We start from the raw sequence: 25,346 nt of genomic DNA on the forward strand, positions 1-25,346 counted from the left end.
TGAGGTACTTGGGGCCCAAGTTGTGGAGAGATTTGTGTGCGTGGGTTCTCAGGTAGCCGGAGATGTGGCTGCATCGAGGGATGTCCAGGATGAGTCGGGCGGAGGCGTTCTGGATGCGCTTTAGTCTTTTCTGTAGCTTAGCTGTGGTTCCGGCGTAGAGGGTGTTTCCGTAGTCCAGCCGGCTGGTGACGAGGGCCTGCGTAACAGTCTTCCTGGTTTCGATCGGAATCCATCGGAAGATCTTGCGGAGCATGCGGAGGGTGTGAAAGCATGAGGAGGAGACGGCGTTGACTTGTCTGGTCATCGAGAGGGAGGAGTCCAGGATGAAGCCCAGGTTGCGTGCGTGGTCTGTCGGCTTGGGGGCGGTGCCCAGGGCTGGGGGCCACCAGGAGTCGTCCCAGTCGGAGGGTGATGGTCTAAGGATGAGGACTTCCGTCTTGTCTGAGTTCAGTTTCAAGCGGCTGTTCTTCATCCACTCGGCGACGTCTTTCATGCCTTCGTGGAGGCTGGTTCTGGCGGTGTCGGGGTCTCTGGTGAGGGAGAGGATCAGCTCGGTGTCGTCGGCGTAAGAGATGATGTTGAGGTTGTGTTGGCGTGCGATGGCTGCGAGAGATCTCATGTAGACGTTGAAGAGGGTGGGGCTGAGTGATGATCCTTGCGGGAAGCCGCAGATGACTTTGGTGGCCTCGGAGCGAAACGGGGGGAGGCGGACTCTGTGTTCTTCCCGCGAGGAACGAGATGATCCACTTCAATGCCTTCTCTTGGATGCCGGTGTTGCTGAGGCGTTGGACTAGGGTGCGGTGGCAGACAGTGTCGAACGCTGCAGAGAGGTCCAGGATGATGAGGGCCGCTGTTTCCCCGTTGTTGAGAAGGGCTCGGATGTCGTCTGTGGCTGCGATCAGGGCGGTCATGGTGCTGTGGTTGGCTCTGAAACCGGACTGCGAGGGGTCAAGGGATCCATTAGTCTCTAGGAAGGCGGCCAGCTGTCTGTTGGCGATCTTCTCGATGACTTTGTCAGGAAACGGGAGGAGCGAGATGGGGCGGAAGTTTTTGAGGTCGGTGGGGTCCGCTGTTGGTTTCTTCAGTAGGGCGCTGAGCTCGGCATGCTTCCAACTCTCCGGGAAGGTGGCGGTGTCGAAGGAGGTGTTGATGACGTCTCGGAGCTGGGGTGCGATGGTAGTGTCGGCCTTGTTGGAGACGTGGTGGGGGCAGGGGTCAGTCGGAGATCCGGAGTGGATGGTGTTCATTGTGCGGGCTGTGTCTTCGGTGGTCACTGTGGTCCAGGTGCGGAGGGTCGTGGTGGGGTGCGCTTGTTCGGCGGTTGGGTGCGGGGATGGTGTGCCGAAGCTGTTGTGGATGTCAGCAATCTTGCGGTGGAAGAACGAGGCGAGGGAGTCGCAGAGATCTTGTGAAGGGGTGATGTCGTTGTTGCCGGTGCTGGGGTTGGAGAACTCCTTGACGATGCTGAAGAGTTCCTTGCTGTCGTGGGCGTTGTTGTCCAGTCGATCCTTCAGTGACTTCTTCTTGGTGGTGCGGATGAGCTGGTGGTGCTTGCGGGCCGCGTGTTTGAGGGCGGCCATGTTGTCAGTGGTCCGGTCGAGGAGCCAGGCTTGCTCGAGGGTGCGGCTGGTCTTTTTGGAGTCCTTGAGTTCGTCGGTGAACCAGGGGGCCTTCTTGCTTCTGGGTTTGCTGGGAGGGTTCTTCAGTGGTGCGAGGTCGTCGGCGCAGGCTGTCAGCCACTGCGTGAAGTTGCGGGCTGCTTCGTTGGGGTCCGGTGTGCTGGCGGGTGGGTTCTGGCTGAGGGAGGTGGTGAGCTGGTCGGCGGTGATTTTGCTCCAGCTTCTGTGAGGAACCTGTTGCGGCTGGTGGTGGGTTGTGGTTTTTCTGAAGCTGAAGTGGACGCAGCTGTGGTCGGTCCAGTGAATTCCGGTGGAGTGGCTGAAGGCGATGTGCTTGCTGGATGAGAAGACGGGGTCAAGCGTGTGGCCGGGTTAGTGGGTGGGGGTGTTGACCAGTTGCTTGAGTCCGAGGTTTGCGAGGTTGTCCAGCAGGGCGGCGGTGTTGCGGTCCTTGTTGTTCTCCAGGTGGAAGTTGAGGTCCCCTTGGAGGATGTAGTCGGCGGAGGGAAGGGCGTGTGGGCTGATGAAGTCCGTTATGTCTTCGCTGAATTGTGTGCGTGGTCCTGGGGGTCTGTAGATGAGGGTGCCTCTGAGGGTCGTCTTTGGGTCGGTGTGGACCTGAAAGTGGAGGTGTTCGGCGGCGGCGAAGGTGTTGTTGGAGTCGGTCGTGATACAGCTGTTGAACCTAGTATAGATAAATCACACTAATCCTGACAGACATTAAACTCCCCATTTACATAACCATGGACCTTGATGACTTGAAATTGGTAGATGTCCGGCACACAGCATATAGGAGAAAGGGGTTACACATTGTAATGTTTGGCCTCAAGCCCACATTGTGATGAAGGACGGACACAAACACTCTGCAGTGTGGTGTAATCACTGCCTGGGGCACAAGCGCCTGGCCTCTTTTTATTGGCATGGTCACCTGACTGGTGTCGCCTGTGGTGGGTGGGTGTAAAGTGTGTATTACACCACTGGTGGAACACTAGAGCCTGCCTAGCTAGACACTACATCCCCCCCCCACCTTTAATGAAAAGAAAGAATAAAAGTCCAACCTGAAAGAAAAATAAACCAACAATGGATAGTACTAAATCAGTTTCTTCAAGCCATCAGCCAGGCAGTGCTGGAGCCTTGGACGGCATGGTCATGATGTTTTTGATGGCCTTGGCAAATTGTTTTTGGCCGACCTGGTCGAGCAGTGTCGAAATCCATGTATGAAAGTCCAGCATCAGTGTATTGAGAGCTGCGGTGAGGTCCACTCTGGAAGATCTCTGTATGTGAATCCTTTGCCTGGAGGCGGCGTGGTTGATGGTCTTCCTTGCTTCTGACTGCCGAGCTACTTCCGGTTTGCCTCTCTCACTCAGACTCTTCTCCCATTGGAGTCTCCTGGAGAGTCTTCCCGCTGGGCTGCCATGGAACCGTGTGGACCGTGAGTGTGCTCTACTTCTGTATGCTGCGTCTTGACAGTGGCACACAGACTGGTCCTGGGTGGCTCGCCTCGTGGAACTCCGGTGATTGCTCTTCAGTTGGGCCGCAGGTTGGGCAGCAGGCGGCGAACTGATCTTGTGGAGCAAGGACTGGAAGGGCTTCGCAGTTTGCCTTTATCTTGCTGAGGTTGTCCGTCACCCGTGGCATCTGCGGTGAGATGCAGGGATGTCATCTGACTGCCAATGCTTGGGACTGACTAGTCGCGCGGGCAAGCATTGGAGAGATATTCGCTTTGCGCTGGTTGCGGCTTGCGTTTGGTTCTTCTCCGTGGTTTGTCTCCCGGGACGTCAGTCTGGCGGGTGGCTGTCTGGTGTCTTGGGGTGCGCTCATATTGTGGTGATATGAACCCTCTGCCCTGTAACTCTGTTCCTTTTCTCCTGCACGCCTTTGATGGTTATCTGCCCTGTGGCGCTGAGTCGCTGTTCCTTCTCCCTTTGTGGAGTGGCGTTATGCCACTCTTTTTTCCTCCATTCGATCAGGATCTCACTTGGAGGTGACATCCTGCCACACGTCTCATGTTGACGTCACATGGACACCTCACTGGCTGCGTCGTCGTCCAGACGGTCTCACCTTTCCTGTGGACCTGTTCCAGGTCTGTCCTGTCAGTAGGACTTGTACTTCCTCTTGGGAACTTTTGTTGGCACCATCTCTCTGAGAAGGTCTTGCTCTTCTGCCTTTTTTGGGGTCTTCTTCAATTCTGCCCTCTCTGGGGTCTTCTTCGATTCTGCCCTCTTTGGGGTCTTCTTCGATTCTGCCCTCTTCGGGCGTCCGTGCTTTTGGTGGTCTAACTGGCCACTTCTTCGACCTCTTTCTGGTTGCCTCTGCTTGGCGCGCTTCCAATTTGCGCTCTTCGTTTTCTTCACTGGGTGCACTTGCTGCACATTCTGTTCCTGTGCTGTTTCTCACCTGCTTGGTGCTGTGCTCTCCTTTCCGACGTCTACACGTGGCTCTGACTCTCCTTTCGTAGTCTCGGCCTGGCGGTCTTGGCTGTGTGGTGGCAATGGGTTGTAATATTTTCCTCCACATTTTCTGCATTGCTTGCGTGATGCCTGCAACTCTCAGCACTCTTTTTGTCATCTGGTGGAGAGGTGTGAGTGCCTCACCACTGGCACTGGTTTCAGGCTGTGACAGACAGTCCTTTACTTCCAGGCATGTGCTTTCAGTCTTTACCTTCAGTGAGCGTGTTACCCAGCAACAGCCACTAGATGGCACTTTATAGAGCAATGGATAAGAACACTCCGATCTCAGCTCACATATACAAAGAAATGGATGGAGTACTGACAGAGACTGACTGGAGTTTGATCCAAAGAGTATGATTTTACACTTTGAGGCTTTGTATGGGAAACTGTTCCAAGCCCCTCTGAGGATCACTTCCTTATTTTGCTATTTGAAAGTGATGGAGTGCAATGGTGTTTTGAAATTTGTAGGGGTGCATCATATTCACGGATAGTCCACACTGGCATATGTACTCTTATGTTGTATTAACAATTGACTATTAGAAGGTGTTCAGTAATAACGTGTGAAAGTAAATGGTAGGAAAAAGTGTTGTGTCATGTAAATAGACAACGTAGCATTCACGCTAGAATGTTTTAATTCATAGTATTCAATGTCATCTGCGTAACAAATTTGCTTACATGTGATGTGTATGATCTAAACATGCACCATATTGAAGTTACACATAAACGTGACTTAGTTGCATTTACCATGTAGAATTTTGTAAGTGGCTTGCAGTTAACTCAAATTCGATGTGCTTCTGTAATGTAACGAGGTATAGAGGCCCAAATGAAATGTTCACTTATGTGTGTTTTCGAAAGGCCTATATATTTCACTCTTATGTTGCCCGATTTCTGCAGGCCTGAATTATATTTTCTCTGAGGGCTCTGAGAGGGACTGATAGAAATTTCATATGCATGTTGAATCTGTTCTGTTCTCACGTTTCTGTTGCAGGTGGAGAAAGTAGTCTTTGTTAGTTAAAATAACGTATTTTGTTTAAGAGAGTTAGGTTCGGAAGGATGCAAAACATTTTGGTGAAAACAGCTGATAATTGGGAGCCGGTGTTCCTTCTCACTGAGGGAGGCTTGAGAATCAAGGTCACCGAGCCATGAGCTGGGAGCACAGACACTGCGTGGAAAATCACCTATGGGAAATCTCCAGCGAGATGAGGTGATCTGTGGGCGTGTTCTATGTTTTTGTGTTTTGTATTTGGGATAGTGTCCCGGGACTGAGTCAGGAGAAGGTATGAGGAGATCTAAGGCGAGGGAAGGAGCATCTTAGAACGAGCTCTGTAGCTTTGGCTACTTGGCCCATACAACATGAGTGTACTTCTTAGGAAGTCTTCACGCGCTGACACCTTTTTCCTGATCTTGTCTGGGAAATGCTAAGTAGGGATGTCACGATAGTGGTAATGTAGGGACAGACTAATGCTTTTTATTCATACTCCGCAGATGAAAACAGAACTTGACATGGGGCCAATAATTGCCTGCGTTCTGCTTCTGGAGATTGTCATTCTGTTTTTCTACAACCTCCTTATGAGGTCATTGTACATGCAGTTGTTTTTGGCTTTGCAATAAACCCCACTAATTTGAAGTCCAGAGTCTGTGGTTCTTCAGTCCTAGTTTTACAAGTTAGGATCTTATTAATATGAATTGGTTCTCTTCTTTATGCTTCTCAGCAGGCAATAAAGGTCAGTCGGGCCGTAAGTTCCACAGTAATTTTGTATAGAGGAACTCTGCCTCTTTCAAAAGTGACAAAATACAGTGTTGGGTTCGAACGCAAGATGTTGAATCTTTAATTGTCTTGATCTTTTTGACACTGCTTGTAACTGTATATTATTGTGTGTGCATAAGAAAATGTTTACATATGGTTGTTTTTTTTGGTTTTTTAAAAAGAGCTAGACTCAAGGAAAGGGGAATGGGGAGACTTGATATTTCCACTCTGCCTTGTCACACAGCTGGGCACTGTCTTCATCTGGGGTACCATTGCTATCTAAAGAGAACAGTAAGTCTTGCATGATTTTTCTTAATAATGCAAATTATCTCAACTACCACAGTTGGGACCCAGAATCAATTCTCTGTTTTTCCTGCGGCCAACCCTGAACAGGTTCTAAAAACCTTTAACAAAGGCCTTTAAAATGGATCTAGCTAAAACATTTAATAATTGTAGGAGCTGTATGAGACTCTTGAGGGATCCCTGTTCCTTCCCAGACACCAGCAATGCCAGTTTGTGTAGAATGAAGTTAGGAGATAAAGACAGAGACACTAGTCTATGGTAGCATAAAATCTAGCTAAAACAGGGCTCTAAACATACATGTTCAGATGTCAATGTTACCATCCCGTTTACAAACAGTGCAATCATCCTGACCATAGTACTGAACCAAGGTTTAATTTAACAACAAAAGGATAGCTGGTAGCTATATTACCATAACCAGGGTCCAGGATTCATGATATGGTTGGTTCCTGCTCTAATAGGCATCCATTCATCTACAAGCCCTGGGGTTTGAGGGTCAGAAGATGTTTGTTTTAGAATAGTTTTGACATTTCGTTATTGTTTCAGCATAGAAAAACAGATTTGAAACTGTGTGGTTATATTTTTTCAAATCTAATTTCTTAGACATAATTCACCCCAATGGAATTGCGTTAAGCAGGGAATGGATAAAAAGGCAAGCTGGAGCTTAGCATAATGAATTCAAGGATACACAATGCATAGGATCTGAAGAAAATAGAAAATTCAAGGTTAAGTTCTATGAGTAGTGAAACAGTGCTTGGGTCAAAAGAGTTTAGGCCACTGTCAGCTATGTGAGGTTGTTGACTGAAGAGAGGAGGTGTCTGGGCTGCAGCAGAGGGGGCAGCTCATACAGCTGTTGTGATCTTGGCCTGGCAATGACTATGACAATCTCTACAGCAGCACCATTCAGGCGCGGAGAGTGCATTGAAGCGGAGAGGATGTAGGACAAGCACAACTTCACACGTCACTGAGAGCAGCCAGCGGCCTAGAACTGAGAGACTAGACATTCACTCCTGCTTTTTCCCACAATCCAGAACTTGTGTTCTTAATCTTCCACAACAGGTGTGTGTTCTCTAAGAGTGTACACCTATCCGGGTTGCACCTGACAATTATAAGTGTTCCATCACACCTTGTTATGTTTTATTACTATTATTATTATTATTATTATCTGTTTGTTCTGTGACCTGGTGGTTATTACTCTGTGTGCCATCTTCCCTTGTGTTCTTTCATGGTAACCTACTGAGGTGTTATTGGCTTTATGACATAGAGATTATTGCAGTTGACCTGTATTGGTTACTTTCATGTCTAAAGTGGCATTTAAGGGTAATGGTACTGACCACTGCGACATCAACAATAGGTAGTGTAGTGTGGAGGGAGGCCCGTCTAAGATTCAACAGCTGATTACCATGAAGGCACTCACCATGTCTGTTGTAGGGTTCCATGTAGGGCCACATGAAGCGGCACTGAATGATTTTAGAGATCTCATGCATTTATGGCCATTACCCATGTCGGCTCTTGTGTCCAGAGAAAGAGGTCCCTTTATCTAAACTAATCTTATCTTCTGGAAGGACCATTTATCTCTTTTGTTATAATAGTGTATTTTAGTATGGTTCTAGGGTCAGTCAGTCTATGGTTCTAGAGTCAGTCAGTCACACAGCTTTATTCGATCTTTTGTAAATAGACCATAAAAGCACAACAGCTCATATAAAATAATTTCAAGTTATTTATTACATATTTACATTGGTTAAAATAAGTTTTAAACAAGTGTGCTGTGATCATAAATAAGACCTTTAAAATCATTTGTATGAAATTACACACTACTATCAAAAAGTGGTCCCACCTTTTTTCTCTTCCTAAAACAGGCCCATAGGAATGAAGCAACTTAGAAACATACAAATGGGTCTGTTAAAGCCTTTAGAAAATACATGGCGACCCGGCATTGCCTAAATTTATGGTGCCTAAGGATTGGAAGTATAAATATTTTCCTTTCCTCAAAGTAGGTTTTACAAAATAGTATAATATGCAGGTCCGACTGGACAGCATGGTTGTTACAGGGGCAGGGAGCGAGATCTGCTAATCTATATTTATTTTGTAGGTAGCCCAAGAGTATCGGGATCATATTCATTCTGAAGCATAATAATATGAATCTGTGCTGCAAATTGTTTATGCGAGATAAATCATGAAAACCCTCTCCTGATAATGGTGGAACCAGGTCATATGCAATAGAAGACTGATTGATCCGTTTTTTTTTTCACTACGGGCTTGTTCTGCTCTTTGGGAATATAGATCCATTAACCATTTTTTCTTGACTTCTTTGCAAGTGTCGGGGTCCTGAAGAAGTTTTGACATCCCTATGGCTTTCAGTACTGTTTCTACATAATTTAGCCACCTGATCCTTTTGTAATGATCTAGATTACAGCATTCTCTTATAATGGTTTGTGTCAGGTCGACCGTTCTAGAGTCCTTTTAATGTATTCATAGGTTAATCAAGTAAATCTGTGCTTGATGCTTTATCTGCCGATGTCAGTAGAAAATGTGCGTGTTCATTATTAACACATTTATTTTGATTTGTATATAGTTATTTGTAAATACTGAGTTTGTGAAGAATGTTTCTAAATATAAATATCAACTTTTGTATTTTTCTATGTTAATCTCTTTATGTTTCTCTCCCCAGGATGTAAAGACCGTGTTGAGCAGGTAAGATTCTCTTCTTTATTAGCTCGTCACACAAAACAGTATTGAGGAGACATCATAGTTACTTTTATCACACTACACTCTTACATGTATATAGAGCAGTATTTTGATGTATAGTGTAACAGTGTATAGTGCTTCTGAACAATGTATTCTTAAGGTCACAGGCTATGCAGACTCTAGCTTCCATCCTTCTGACACTGGTAAATGGAATACTGTTAATGTGTGTGTTGCAGTTGTATTTTTTACAGCATGTAGAAGCAGTAAAATTGTGGTATAATGTGCTATACTAAAAAACTTTTTATTTGTTATGAGTCCCTTTTTTAAATATACTAATTATTTGTAGTTTTACTTACAGAGCATGTTTACATTATTTACTTGTATGACAGTAAATAATAGTATTTAAACCATTAACATATTTGGGTTGTAGGGTACAACTGAACATTTGTTTTCCTCACTGTATATGGTCCTTGTCCCATTCTAATCTTAGAGCGGCATCTCATTTCTTTATTTGATAGTTTAGATTTCCGGTCAAGTACTTCTCTTTGGGAAATCCCGTCATTTATTTTTCAGTCTAGGTTCACTCCGTGTCTGATCCTTTGCACTCAGAGGTCCTTTACTCCTTATTGTTTCCCACAATAGTGGTCCCAGTTCGATCGATTGCTCTGAGAAGTCTCTCATTCCTTAGGTGTCTCGCGGTGTTCGATCAGCTGCTTTTTTGTTCAAAACCCCATGTTCTATTTCTCATTTATTCCACGGTGGAAGCAGTCTGCCCACTCCCTACCTGTTTACAATGTGTTATATCCCCACATTTATCTGACAGAATTCAAATTCCTTAACTATACCTTGCTTCTGAGCAGATGAGAATTTGATGCCATCCCCACTTATCTCTTTTCAAGGTATGAAAATATCAAAGCTCAGCAAATAGCTTATGAAACCATCAAGGAGAAAGAAAATGAGACAGACAAGGTGAAGGAAGTGGACCTGCAGATGAAGATAATGGAATCATTGGGTGAGAAAACACAAAGTTGTCATTAATACGACCATACAAAATGTCTAGTAAATTGTAAATGTCTATATTTATAAGATCACCAAAATATTCAGTTACTTAAATCCCAACCTATTAAAGAGCTTTAAGGCATCAAAGCAGATAATGAAATTAGTGTAGTAATACAACTCCACTTCATGCTAGAGACATCCAACTTTGAAGTCCTGTAAAATACCTGTACACTTATTCATCCAGTGTAATGGTCCACAGAGAATCAACCTCATAAGGATAATACTCCGAGTGATCCTTAGAATGTGTTTTAGAGGAGGAAGGAATTGAGATATTTTCGAAAATTGGCTGATGTCCTATCTTGTCCTTTCTTTCAGTTACACACCTCAATTAAAGGTCCGGGGAATATGGTTTTCTTGATGGTAGGGAAAACCCAGTGTCAGGCCCAATACCATCCTATTTTCAGGGGTTCCCCTGACAACATTACCTCCAGTGTCTTTTTTGTCCAAGTCTACCATGTCAATCACAGGTGTCCACACAAACTCTGAAAAAAATCCCAGTGTGTGGTTGACATTATTCAATTTTTATACCGTAACGCGGGAGCCTATTTGGGGGTTTGACAGCGAAAGGGTTGCCAAGTCTGAATTCGGAATGGAATGGAATAAATTGTAGATCCTCAGGGGAATGGAGCAATGTCCGGTGAACCGCAAAGCACTGGCGCTTCCATTCCTTAGCACTAATCCAGTGCCTACGACCTCTCCCTCGTGAGGCCCAGTCTTTCTTCGGATTTCACTGCGCGTTTGGTGCCTTCAATCCTTGGCAATATTCTAGTGCCCACAAAATCTCCCTTGTGAGACTCTGCTATAATCATTCTACCTGCCCGACATCTCCATTGGCAGAATTATTTCTGCCCGCTTCCTCCTTATCCTGAGGTCCCCACGATTACGTGCCCCACCGTATTGAACTCTTGTCCCCGGCTTGGGCCATGCACTTTTATAAATACTGTAACCTGGCCCTGATGATGACCTGAAATTAGAACAGGTCGAAACGCCGTCGACCCTTCAGCGCAATCCTTGGTGCCACCCTCATGGTTCCCTCAAAATTAATTGTACTCCTAAATGTATTTATGTATGGGAGCCACTAAGAGTTATATATATAAATGTATATATTAATGTTCTTTTCTGCACCGTCTTTCGCTGTATATAAACCTTCAATTGTCACTTGTGCCGTTCACTTTGTTTCAAGAGCACTGTTGTGCACTGTTGTGCACAGTTTTATACAGGTTACATGGCATTTAATGTAACTGAGTGCTGCTATTTTGCTTTTGGCTAAATACACGACAAATTTTGCATTCATTGGCCGTAAAAAGTTTTTCTGTCCCCTTGTTTCCCTTCCCTTGCAACTTTTATGTGCGTGCTTCTTTGAAAGTGAAATTGTCCTCTAAATAATACCTTTTGAGACAGTGTTGTGTCCTACATTGACATTAGTATCAGCAGAAGATTCCTATTTTATTTTGCTCTGATTCAGATCCATTGGAAAAGCCACCCAATATCCCAGAGGAAACTGATGCTAATAAGATAGGGGGGACAGATCACTTCTCCTTCATACTGATGATGCATTGTAGTTCGACGTACAAAATGCCAGTGGGCTGGACACATCTTCTGACATTGAAAGGGAGCTAGACTCGCCATCTGAACCACCAACAGCAGACGGTGCTTTGTTTTCAGTGGTAGTTTGGAGGGCAGCTGAGACAATTGAATTGTAGTAGCTCACCATAGAGATGAAAACAAATGTATTGAATGAGATTCTTCAACCAACGACTCAGACTTTCTATCAGAGAGCCTGATTGTTCAGGCTCTGACAGATAGGAAAACGAAATGAACCGATGCTTTTGGAAAGCCGATGCTTTCTTCAGCTAGTCTAGCTTGCAGTTTGTCTTTTGGGTAGATACAACCACTCTTTTCGTGATATGGTCAGAGACATCTTATCTGCCATCCGAGAAGACTTCAGGTCCTCCGTATCCCAAACTATGCATGATGGTCACAATGCAGACAAGTATGTGCTCCGAACTGTCCTTGTTACTACAGACTGCATTGACAGAGCTATTGGCACCAGTGTCATGCTCAGAAGCCATGCCTGTATGAGATCAACCAGTTTTCTAGAGGTGTGCAAGTGGTCCTAATGGACATGCCCTTCGATTGCTCCGTTCTGTTTGGAGAAAAGGCTCATTTTGAGGAGGTGAAGGACACCTTAGAGGACTTACCTGCAGTTTCCTTAGGCCCATCTCCCACATCATCCTATTTATGACCTAATGACCTAAAAGGAAAAAGAAAAGGTTAAAAGGAAAGAATGGCAAACCAGAGAGAGAGAGAGGAAAGACACAATTAAAGAAAAGATTTCTCCAGGATTGGACCCCAAAAGAGAAAGCTCGGGAGGAATTAGTCGAGGACAGAGAGGATGACTCGAGTACACGAGGAGGCCAGATGCTTGCAGGCAGAGACAAGCAAGAGGATATGCAGACAGCCACAAGCCCTCTCAATCGCACAGAGTACCAGAGAGAGGTACCTGGCTCACGCCACGCTGTAGGGATGGTGTGGTTAACACAGGTTGGCCACCGCTCGCGCAAGTTGGCGACATAGGTAAAAACAAGCATTTGCAATGCAATAGGTCTCGCATTATTTAAGTTTGAGCAATAGTACTGTAAATGGCAATGTTTTTATTTTTATTTATGCGCCATTTTAATTTTCTTTGCATAAAAAAGTACATATAAAATATGTGTTGTAGAAAAGTCATTTATGCAGTATTTACATTTTCTTTGCATAAAAAAGTACATATACAATATTTCTTGTAGAAAAGTTAAACATTTTAATGATGTGCCTAAATAATTTTTATATGTACATTCTATTTGCAAACGGATGGGGTGGGGGTGGGGGGGGTCTGAAAACTGAAGGAGGTTCAAGTCTGGCAACCACGCTCAACACCCAGTGATTCCCAAAGTTATACCTTACTGATAATTCAAGTAAACAAAGACAGAAAGGTCAAGTTAAAAATCAATACAGACTTTTTCAGCTATAAATTCAATTTAATCGTAATGTCTTTGTAGACTCTTTAAAATATGAGCAGAGGGCCGGTATTTTTTATTTGAGAATAGTAGCAACAACTCTGCCAGCTAGCGAGAGCAGGGGAGACAGGTTGCAAACAGAGAAAACAAACACACTTGGGTTCTCGATTCACTGTTATCTTTGCATACTAGCGCCTATCGTTATAAGGAGTAGTAAAAGCTATATAAATAAAATTACAATAGTTAGCATAAAGGACGGAAAGGGCCAGAGGTACTTCACTACTAGGCAAGCTAACGTATTTAGTAATGTTAGCATTTCACATATAACACAACTCGAGTACATTTTACGCCGGTGGGGGCTTGAATCTGCCGAGATGCTGTTGCGCATGCGCAAGGCCATACCCAACATGGCTGTTGTGTAAAGGGATTAAACTTCCTATCTCGCAAGGGCGACTACTTCCGGTCGGAGCACTTTCAACGTAACACCCAGTTCCGTTGTTGAGATTCTCACGTGTCGCACAGAGCCAGGGTTAGAGAAGTGGCAGGAGGTGAAGAGAGCGGAAACTGTGGTTGCAGGATGCCGCGGCTCGCAGATCTGGATCTGATCGGAACCATTGGAGAGGAGGAAGATGTGCCCGAGGAGCCCGAGTCCGATTCTGGTGGAGAGGAGGTGAGGAGGGTGGAATAGGGTGGCACGGGCTGAAAGAGAAGCATTTGAAGTACAGAAGCGTAGCATGGCAACTCGTCCTATGTTGTGAGTTTTATTTCTAGGTAATCCTGATTAAAAGCCACCAGCGTGTAGGTGCGGCGGCGGCGACGGGGGGTGTGCCTGTGTATGCGTGTGTATGTGCGCATGCGTGAGTGCTGTGTATGCGTATGGCTGTGATGTGCGCATGCGTGAATGTTGGTGCGCGTGCAAGCAGCTGAATCCAGCCGGGGAGAAGCGCGTGACAGTTTTTTGTCCGTCATTCCCCCGTGTCAGCTCGCTATAAGTCTCCAGCCTGGACGCATCCTTCGGATGCGAATTTCCAGGCGAGACCTAAAAAGGATGGTATTGAGTGTGCCAAAATGTCGTTTTCAGTAATTCAGTTAATTCAAGCATTTTCATTCATCCAGTTGTCATTTTCTCATCAAGTTGAAATGGCACAGAGATAGATAGTCCTCTGTACTTCCAAGTGGAAATGGCAGTGATAAAAACAGCTCTGATGATGCACCTCAGGCACGGGGCTGACAGTTATTATTCACACAGCTCTGATGATGCACCTCACGCACGGGTTCAAAGCTGTTATTATTCACACAGCTCTGATGATGCACCTCACGCACGGGGCTGACAGTTATTATTCACACAGCTCTAACGACGCGCCTCAGGCACGGACTCACAGCTGTTATTATTCACACAGCTCTGATGATGCATCTCTGGCACGGGCTCACAGCTGTTATTATTCACACAGCTCTGATGATGCACCTCAGGCACGGGCTTACAGCTGTTATTATTCACACAGCTCTGATGATGCACCTCACGCACGGGGCTGACAGTTATTATTCACACAGCTCTAACGACGCGCCTCAGGCACGGACTCACAGCTGTTATTATTCACACAGCTCTGATGATGCATCTCTGGCACGGGCTCACAGCTGTTATTATTCACACAGCTCTGATGATGCATGCTTGGCATGGGCTTACAGCTGTTATTATTCACACAGCTCTGATGATGCACCTCACGCACAAGGCTGACACAGTTATTATTCACACAGCTCTGATGATGCACCTCAGCACGGGGCTCACAGCTGTTATTATTCACACAGCTCTGATGATGCACCTCATGCACAACCTCACATTTGTAATTATTCACACACAGTGATGACCCCGGGGGCAGCCTGCACCTTCCTACGCTACTGTCTCTGCATATCACAAAAAGTCTGGTAATGGGCAAACTGTCCTGGTTGGCATGACATGAGGAAGTCTGGTAATGGGCAAACTGTCCTGGTTGGCATGACATGAGTAGGGAAATTTTAAGGAAAAAAATGCAAAATTCATTTTCACAACCTCTTCCTTGAATTTTGCCAAGCAAACTATTTTAAAAAGACCCATGAAGACGCCCGCCTGATTTTTCCACTATGTGCTAGCAACATATGGGGGAAAGACTTAAACGAAGGGCCACAGCTAAAGTGCACTCATTGGATTCAAAACAGAGTTGGTAGGATTCTGGCATCGGACACATTTACACTTTTTAAATCCGCACCAGGGACACAAACATCCAACAATATCCAGTTTGCTGTGAGAATAAGGCATCATTTTCCTTTCGAATATTGAGCAATTTAAATGTTACTGCAAGCAGAATGATGGGGGAACATACATGTACTGTATGCAGCCTATGCAGTAAAATCAGAAACATTGACCGTAGTAATTCCCACTAATTCCCCCACAGCAAGTTATCAGTTGCTTCCATTACAAATCCAGATTGCACTTTAACTTCATTTTAAAACACATCAGCACTGCAATATGGTGGCTTGTGAACAGGTAGGTGTACAGTAGCCATAGCTGCCAAAGTTTGAGATTGCTATGTGTGACATTTTCATAATTTCAGTGTAATTATGAGTGACATTTCAACATCTATGAGTGACATTTTCTCATCAGCAAAATTAAGCAATGAAGACGAGGGGAACATATTAATATCATCACAGTATCCACGTCACAATATCAACTGCTTATTAAAAAATTGTCTTACCATCATCTAGGTGAGGCATACGTCAAGTGCATTATGACGATCCCCTGGACAACTTCAGAGGTAGCAGATTGGTTGTCGGGCTCTCATAACATTGTTAACTAAATCTGTCCTTGCACTTTTTGGCGCTCCATAAACTGCAGGCATGCTCGGGCCGCCAGCCACCGCGGGAGGCCGTAGCAATTAGTTTGACCCCCGGCCCTCCTCCAGTGATAGTCGCGCAGGCCTTGGCACTGTCCTCCCACTGTGCATGAAGACGACCCCCTGGACAACTTCAGAGTTTGAGGTAGCAGATTGGTTGTCGGGCTCTCATAACACTGTTTACCAAATCTGCCCTTGAACTTTATGGTGCTCCACAAATTGCAGGCAGGCGGGGGCCGTGGGAATTAGAGTTTGCCCCCACGGCCTTCCTCCAGTGATCGCCCAGGCCTGGGCACTGTCCTGTTACTGACTCTTGCCGATCCCCACCCAGTGCCATGCTGCAGAAATGAGACAGTCCTGGGGGCCCTGATTAACTCGCAAGCAGCCCCACTGTGTGAGGGACTTAGACGATGCCCACACTTTTTCAAAACAGAGGCCACAGGCTTATATTACAACTCCAAGGGAGGCGTGCAGCTGCATATTTAGATGGCTGCAACCGCAGGCGATGAAGACTCGGGGGAAAGATAGACCTGCCACTGATCCAAAGAGCTGGCTGAGATGAGGTGGGAGCACGGAATAGGAGAGGACCAACTTCTAGAGTTCGTGAGCCGGAGAGCCCCTTTCTGAGACCTTGCTTGAAAGGGGGAGGATCAGACTGGCAGGCTAGGACCTCGCAGTGGTGAGGGGACAGACGGCGGCAGCTGAGGACGGCACCGTTGACACTGAGAGGTGGGAAGGAGAACAGGCCCAAACTGCACTAATGCATCACCAGTGCAGATCAGACTGCGATGGAGGAACGGCCCGGAGAACGCGTCGGCCCTGCTGAAGGTGGGAACAGTCATGGGCGCGGGCCGAGACACAGGCTGAGCGTCCTGTTGCTAATAGTGCATTGAGGGTTGGATTGACCCCTACTGCGCTGCTGTTTTGCCTGAGCGGGTTTCCTCGGGGACAGAGAGACGATCCTGGCACGAAGGGCTTTGGCCTGGCCAGAGAGTTCCGGGCGGGGCCGCCCACTAACAGACTGTCTGTCCTGGCGGCTCCTGTGTCACCGACTCCCTTCCGTCGGCCGCAGAAAAATATTGAATTTTCTCCTCAATAACAGCTAAGAAGCACGTGGCAGACCGGGTCGGAAAGAGCCCGCGGCTGATGGCGCCATGATTATATTAAAGCTCCCTCCGGCCAATATTATATGCCTGCTACGCCAGGAGTGCCCACAAAATTGCCTGCTCCCTTCAGCTCGAAAAACATACTCCTCGCGCTCGGCGGCACTGAGACGTGCGCACGCAATTACAACAAGCAAACATCTAAAATGGCAGAGCAAAACGGTAATCATGATGTGCCCCAGCCCACCACTGAAGAACATAAACCCAAAGCTAAGAGAACAGGACTTACTCTGGCCGCATACTGTAGTGATGTAATGCGTGGACAGGGCAACGAATGAAGAGTAAAACGGTTCATACTGTTTATCGTGGTGTAGTATCTCCGACTCACTAGTAAAAGAAACAAGAAGCCGTGAGCGTGCACACTCCCGAACTTCCTGTTTTGGGATGTGCACGCTCACGGCTGTCGTGGGGCGGGACTTCCGTCTTTACGAGAAGCCCGCGCCCACGGAGTGGATGGCCAGAGGACCGGTGGCAGCTGAGGCCGCTGATGCGGTAAGTGGGCCATAGTGGGGTGCGCGGTGTGTGTCTTTGTGACTGTGTGTGTGTGTGCGTGCGTGCGTCTGTCTGCGCGTCTGTCTGTGTGTGTGTCTGTGTGTATGCCTGTGCCTGCAAGGCATTATGGGCTGCGCCGCATATTAAATGAGCGGCTCTCCCGCTGCTCCGGGGAGAGCCACGCTGGCGCTTCGCCGCTTCCTGGGCCATAGATGGGGGGTCTCTGTGTGTAGGTGCGGCGGCGACGGGGGTATGTGTGCCCGTGTATGGATGTGTATGTGCGCATGCGTGAGTGCTGTGTATGCGTGTAGCAGTTGTGCGCATGCGTGAATGTTGGTGCGCGTGCAAGCGGCGGCGACGGGGGTATGTGTGCCCGTGTATGGATGTGTATGTGCGCATGCGTGAGTGCTGTGTATGCGTGTAGCAGTTGTGCGCATGCGTGAATGTTGACGCGCGTGCACGCAGCTCAATCCAGCCGCTCGTCACAGTTTCGTGTCCCTCATTCCCCCGTGTCAGACGACTATAAGTCTCCAGCCTGGACGCATCCTTCGGATGCGATGTCCAGGCGAGACCTAACTAGGGGATTGAAAGATGGGGTGGTGACGTCACAGAACAGTCTCTAGAAACTATTGACACTAAAAAAGAAAAACTTTTGATCTGGCTATTTTTCTTTAATAAGAAGAAATCTACCTGTTCAGAATTCCCTTTGTTTAAGCTAGAGTCATTTAGAACCACGTTTTTACTCTCTGTCTGGAGGATTGTAAGCGAAGACGGGAGCTAGCTCTTTTTTTTGTCTATGGTGTTTGTGTTTCTTTTCTCATATGTTTTACAATTAACTCTATCAAGGTTAGACAAAAACAGAAAAGGCAAAGCGACAATAGGAAAAGGAAAAAGGGTGAAGGAACCCATGCTGACCTAGTCACATCTTCTCTTTCCAAGGGCCTCTGGCACAACCCGGTCTTGTCCTGATGAGGAGAAGGGTAGTAGTCAGTGCTTTGGAAAGAAGACAATAAACAGAAAGTAGAAAAGGCAGACTGTGTGAACTCTGAACCAGACTAATTAGCAAAGAGCCAGCAAACTGAAAAATGATTTGGCTGGCTCTAGAAGTCTGTCTGCCATCTATCAGAAGTAGTACAAAAGGGGGTGGTGATGGACGGAGCATCAGAGTCAATCAAACACTCACACCCAGTCCAAAGATCTGGGTTTAATTCATCACCGTTCTTTAGCCCACTCTGCCACCCCAGTTCAGACATGGCTATATGCAAATCAGTCTGACCCTGTTCCTCATGGGAACAGTCCAGCCCGAACTGCCAAGCCATGTCTTCCCTGGACCGGAAACAAGCTTCTGAGGACCGGTTTCTGGCATTCCAGCCGTCTTCAGCCCGGCTTGCTTGAATCCAGTGGCAAAGTGAGCAAGGGACTCACGTCTGAGCATACGCTGCCACACTTATGGCGGCCAAAAGCGGTACAAAAGGGGGTGGTGATGGACGGAGCATCAGAGTCAATCAAACACTCACACCCAGTCCAAAGATCTGGGTTTAATCCATCACCGTTCTTTAGCCCACTCTGCAACCCCAGTTTAGACATGGCTGGGTGTGAGTGTTTGATTGGTTCAGATGCTCCGTCCATTACCACCCCCTTTTGTACCGCTTTTGTCCGCCATAAGTGTGGCAGGGTATGCTCAGACGTGAGTCCCTTGCTCACTTTGCCACTGGATTCAAGCAAGCAGGGCTGAAGACGGCTGGAATGCCAGAAACCGGTCCTCGGAAACTTGTTTCCGGTCCAGGGAAGGCATGGCTTGGCAGTTCGGGCTGGACTGTTCCCATGAGGCACAGGGTCAGACTGATTTGCATATAGCCATGTCTGAACTGGGGTGGCAGAGTGGGCTAAATAACGGTGATGGATTAAACCCAGATCTTTTGACTGGGTGTGAGTGTTTGATTGGTTCAGATGCTCCGTCCATTACCACCCCCTTTTGTATCTATCAGAAGTAGGCGGGACATGCAGTTCTGCAACAGGCAGGGTAGAATGAGATCTTGAATTCTGTGATAGGAGTTGGAGTGTCTTCTTGGTCAACAACCACCTAGTGGGCTCCTTTAATGCCAGAGTAGATGAACTGGGCATGTGATGGCTGGCAGAACATGGTTAGCATCTTCATTCCAAGGTGGCGATGCGCATATCTGATCAATGGGGAATAGTTCGCTAGATCTGTTCACCACCATTGAGAAAACAGTGTCAGCAATTCTGTGCAGTCGAGTTTCCTCCAAGGTGCATGTTAGCAGCCGCAATCTAGCTGGAACTGAATTAAGGACTCCTGTGTCTATTTCCACTGCTACCTTCCCTGCCTTGCTTTATAAGGAAGATCTAGACAGACCAGGCCCAATGCATTTCATCGTCCCATACTGGGCCAAGAGAGGGTGGTATGCAGGGTCCTGCATCCAAGTCTCTGAAAACTACACCTCTTTGCGTGGAGATTGATGGGCAGCAACTGAATGTGTTTGACATCCCGACGGAGATGGTTTGTCATCCTTGTAGTCAGATCATTGTATGAATTCAATCTATGCTAGGCGCTGAGCCAAGATTTGTTGCCTAGTATGGTGCAAAAACACTGACCCCTTACAAGTCAGACTTTTTTTATGCAAGGCCATGCAGCGGGCACAGTGATGGGATATTTATTAGCTGCTTCAACCTTTCTGTGTTTTCCTGAATTACAGTCTTGTTTAAGTTACTTTTTGTGGTCTGTTTCATAAAAGGTTTACTCACAATCCTCACCCACTTTGTTATGCCTTATTGGTACTGAACTTGGTATTGACATTCTCATGTGCATACCTTTTAAGCTTATGCACAGCTGTTCCTAATGCACTTATAACTATCACATCTTCCTCACTGCAGTTAAGTCATTGTGAGTGAGCTGCAGATGCTTACGGACACCACTTTATTTGTATACAAATGACACTGGCCTTCCTTCCAAAAGTTGAGACTTCATTTCATATTGGTCAATCAATCATCCTACCAGCATTTTTGCCGCGCCTCACCTATTGAACAAGGAAGACCTAATCTAGCCTCCTGGCCATAAGGGGGCATTATTTTGCAATAGAGACTTGTTTGGAGGTTTTTAGTGTAAGGAAAACCAAGGCTGTGCAGAAGAGGCCCAATCAAGGTCAGTAGCCTTCTAGGCAAGAAGCACAAGCGTTGGTGGGAGGGGTGCCTGTTTTAGACATCTGCCAGACTGCCAAGTGGGCCTCAGTGCGCATGTTCAAGAACCCTACTGTCTGTATAGTCTGCCCCAGCGGGAAGATTAATTTGCTCAGTTGGTTCTGAGGGACTTTTTGGTCCACTCCCTTTGGGTGGTACTGCTGTGGTGCGTATTATAAAGGCGAGAAAACTGCTGTTGGAAGCATTCATCAGAAGGAGAAGTTACTTACCTTCGGTAAAGCTCTTTCTGATGGTTACTCTAACTGTAGCTCCTCATTGACCTCACTCCTCCCCATTCTATGGAGATGACTCTTTGATTAAAGAAATCTGAAGTTATGGGATCAATACACTGTCTCCACCAATTTGTTCCATTCTCCGCGTTGGATCCAGTCTGGCGCTTTAGTATATTCTAAAGGTGAAGAATGTGGTAATAGGAAGAGTATTCACCAGAATGCAGGGGGGACAGAGTCTGGGCCACTAGCTAGTGACCAGGATGGCGACAGGAAGATGCCAGCCGATGTTGGGTGCTTTAAGGTGAATTAGGTGAAGCTTGACTCTTCAGCCACGAGGTCTAGGAGGTGTCGACGATGGCCAGGAGCTGGATTTGATCTGTCCCATGTCGGATGTCGAGTGCTGCAGCGTCGGTATCCGGATTGGACCAAACAAGCTTTGGCAACAGCAACCCACGCAAGATGAAGAGATTTGCTTCAGAGCAGACCAGCAAGGTCTGAGGGACTCACCCTTTGGAGGGGAGTCAGGGCACGTCTGGAGCAACCAGGAAATCCCAAGAAACAAAGGATTGTCCTTCGTGGGGACCCACTAGCCAAAGGACTAGAGATCGTAAAGGAGCCTCGAGCTGCGGTGAAGAAAGCGGGCCCACGGAACACTCGTGGAGTGTAGGCCTCTAAGCTTCGGTGCAAAAGGTGCTCGGGGCAAGGGCAACAAATAGCCCAAAGCACAACTTCGGGAAGTAGGTGTACTTGCAAACTTGCAGGATGTCCAGGAATTCCGGTTCCACGTCTCTCGTGATAGCTACAAGTCTCGGCTCTGCTGGAAACTCGTGTCAGCCTCTGAGATGTCTGGAAGTCCGTGTCCTGTGTCGCAGATTCTTCAGGATCATTTGGGAGCCTTGAAAATGCAGACCGGCAAGATGCGTCTTTGGCGCCTGTTTGTACAGGGGGGATCACTCCTTGACCCCAGGGGAGATTTCTTCAGTCTTCCAGTCAATATGGAACGTCAAAGGTCCAAGATTTTGTCTTCAGATTTCCGTCCAGGGTAAGCAGAAGTCCTAGAACCTGGGTTCCTATACTTATACTAAGTTCGGGGTTTGGACTAACTCTAGGGTCCCACCTAAGGGAGGACCTGGGGAGGGGGTGGTTACACTCCTTCCCCTTTGTCCACTTTCGCGACAGAGCTGGGGCTGAGTACCCCAGCAACCGGTTTGAACTAGGAAATGCTTGGAGCACCTTGTGTGCCCCAGGCAGTGTCTGAAAAGCATTCACTGAATGCAACCCACCCTGCCCTAATACACTAAAGCCTGTCTGGGGAGGTGAGGACACCTCCCTGGAAAGGAAACCTATTGTCCAGGCCTCCCCTGCCGGAGTTTCGTCCAGCAGCAGGAGGTCAGACTCTTGTCTGTGGCAGCAGCATCCATTATGGGATGATGAGCCTCTTTTAAACTTCTACCGGTCAGGTATGTGTGTACAGTTCTTCTCCCTCTAGAAGGGTGGAACTGGCGGGGGGAGGGGGGGGACGGTGGTAGGATTCCAAAGTGTTTTGATAAAGCCAAACCAAAGTTAGCATTTACTACGAGGTTATAATGCACTTAAGAGTATATGGTATGGCTATATCATAGAACAGCTGTAAGTAAGGGATTCTGAAAGCAGCAGAGGGGATCAGCTCTTGCTAGGGCACCCTCTCACACGAAACCAAGCACTCTTCATTCAGGATTGTTAAGGCCTGCCATAGGAGTGACTTATAGGTTAACATGTGTGTATATATATATATATATATATATATATATATATATATATATATATATATATATATATATATATATATATACACATACTATATCTAAGTAAGGGGTGCTTTCACCACTTTACCCAGGCTGCAAGTGCAGATCTGTGGTGCCATTTTGGAAGGCTTCCCAGGGGTGGCATAATACATGCTTCAGCCCCTGGTAGGCCTCTGGGGTACCTATGCCCTTGGTACCTAAGGTACCATATAGTAGGGGCTCACAAGGTGACCCTGGAACCAATCTGGTATGTACCTAAAGTACACGCAATCAATTTAGAGGGATGTATGACGTTACAACGCAGGCTATTACAACGCCTACCTTTACAACCCGGTTTTTACATCGCAATCCATTACAACGCATAGCGCTTTGGGGTGCTGGATAGTGAAAAGTTTAATTTACTATTCCAACACCAGTCCCCGTGGACACTAGGGAAGGTGTTGGATAGTAAATTAAACGTATTCCCTATCCTAGAGCGCCCCCCAGCGCAATGCGTTGTAATGGTTTGCGTTGTAATGACCGCGTTGTAATGGTAGTGCGTTGTAAAAGTTTTGTTGTAAAGGTTGTTCACCAATTTAGAGAGAGAACAGCTAGGCTGTGGTCCTGATTAGCAGGGCCACAGCCAGACTAAAATCGATAAACCAGTGTAAAACACAGCAAAAAGTGGGGGTAACCATAGGAAGCAGATCCTTCTCTCCTACACTGATATAATGCTCTAGGTGGTGCCGTATAGGGCTTTGTGGAATCACATCCGGGGAGTTGGCGCAATCTATAGGTGCAGGAGAGCTATTGCAAATTTTCCAGAGCCCTTCTGGCACCTAGGGAAGATTCATGAGGTGAGAAGTCTACAGGTAGAGTATCCACCAAAGGAATCATTATGAAAGGTAAGTAACATTTTCTGCTGGCTCCGAGAGAGTGTAAGAAGCCTGAGCTTAGCCTTCATTGGTGAACCACAAAAGGTTGAAAGAAGGAATATGGCTAGTGTTCTGGTGTGTCCTGGTGTCTTATGACATTCTTGCCCCAACACTCGGGTGAATTGTTCTAAAACACTCAGACAGGACCAGGACAGTTGGATAATCTGTCAGCCACAATGACCAGATGGACAGAGACACTGTGTGGCTACTCCTGCCATCTCAGACACTACCTAGGAAATAATATTTCATGGACTTTGGTATTTATCTAACCCAGGACATCAAACGATTGTATAACATGCCCCCTCTCCCAGAACTACAGAAAAAGGTATCTTGATTCATTTCTAGGTGTTCTTCACTAGAAAACAGGAGTGACTCTAGAGAGAAACAACTAGGTCTTTAGTGCTTTCTGAAATGGAAACATGGAGCCATGCACTCCAAGGCTGCTGCAACAGAAAATTCTCAACCTCATATATGTGTCTGGGAGAGTTTTAGGAGCCACCAGAAAAAGAGCTCCAACAGATCTCAAGGAGGAACTTGGAACATAATGATAGAACTGGTCTTGCGGATAGTGAGGATCCGACTGATGACATTTCTTAAGCACAATGCACATTGCTTTGTTCACAATATGTTTGTCTACTGGAAACCAGTAGATGGTCCTTAATACTTGTGAAGCAGAAGATCATTTAGGAAAATTCAGTGCCAGACGGTCCCAGTACCAGTCCAGATTCTGATGCAGCCACAGCACCGAGACCGCCCTACTCGCCGCCACGGAGGACATCCGCTCCCTCCTGGACCAAGGCCACTCTGCAGCCCTTATCCAACTCGACCGATCAGCTGCCTTCGATACCGTCTCCCACCGCACACTAGTCGCCAGACTACACGCCGCCGCCATACAAGGAACAGCCCTAGACTGGATCTTCTCTTACCTCACCGGAAGAAGCCAGAGGATCAGACTGCCACCCTTCCTCTCCAATCCCACCAAAATCACCTATGGAGACCCACAGGGGTCATCACTGAGCACCACCCTCTTCAACATCTACATGGCGCCCCACGCCTCCATAGTTCGACAACACGGCCTCAACATCCTATCCTGCGCTGACGACATCCAGCTCATCCTCACCAAAGACCCACCACCGCCAAACTCAACTTCCAGAAAGGAATGCAAGACGTCGCAATCTGGATGACCAACAGCTGCAAAGAAGACAGAAGTCCTCGTCCTTGTAACCACCCCTACAGCATGGGACAGCACTTGGTGGCTGACCGCCCTTGGAAGCCCACCTACCCTCTCAGACCACGCCAAAAACCTCAGCATTGTACTCGGCTCATCCCTCACCATGAACTGACAGGTCAACGCAGTCACCTCCAGCTGCTTCAACAACCTCCACAAGACCTTCAAATAGATTTCCCCTGAATCAAGGAAGACAGTCACCTACGCACTCATTACCAGCAGACTGGACTATGGAAATGCACTCTATGCCGGCATTAACAAGTCCCTACTCCGCAAACTCCAGACAATACAGAACACTGCAGCTAAACTCATCCTCTGCATCCCCCGACACAAACACATCAGCCATCACCTATGAAGACTCCACTGGTTGCCCGTGGGGAAAAGAGTCACCTTCAAAATCTTCACCCACGCCTACAAATGCCTCCACAACAATGGTCCCAAATACCTCAACGACAGAATCAACTTCCACGTACCCAAAAGGAACTTCCGACCTTCCAACCTCGCACTGGCTGAAACCCGCGCATCCACAGAGCCCGAGCGGGCGCAAGATCCTTCTCTCACATCGCAGCCAAGACCTGGAATGAGCTACTGGCGGACATCAGACGTGC

General features: G+C 47.1%; 1 protein-coding gene across 1 annotated transcript in view; it reads left to right on the forward strand.

The window, feature by feature from the left end:
* The window catches only part of LOC147717628 (E3 ubiquitin-protein ligase TRIM39-like), a 402,340-nt gene that overhangs the window by 90,952 nt on the left and 286,042 nt on the right, over positions 1 to 25,346 (forward strand). The window contains exons 4-5 of the mRNA XM_086924422.1: positions 8,788 to 8,810; positions 9,704 to 9,816. Coding sequence (XP_086780548.1) covers positions 8,788 to 8,810; positions 9,704 to 9,816 — 136 coding nt within the window. The remainder of the gene's footprint in view (positions 1 to 8,787; positions 8,811 to 9,703; positions 9,817 to 25,346) is intronic.

This window comes from Lissotriton vulgaris, chromosome 5 (assembly GCF_964263255.1).
Source record: "Lissotriton vulgaris chromosome 5, aLisVul1.2, whole genome shotgun sequence".
NCBI classification, from domain to species: domain Eukaryota; kingdom Metazoa; phylum Chordata; class Amphibia; order Caudata; family Salamandridae; genus Lissotriton; species Lissotriton vulgaris.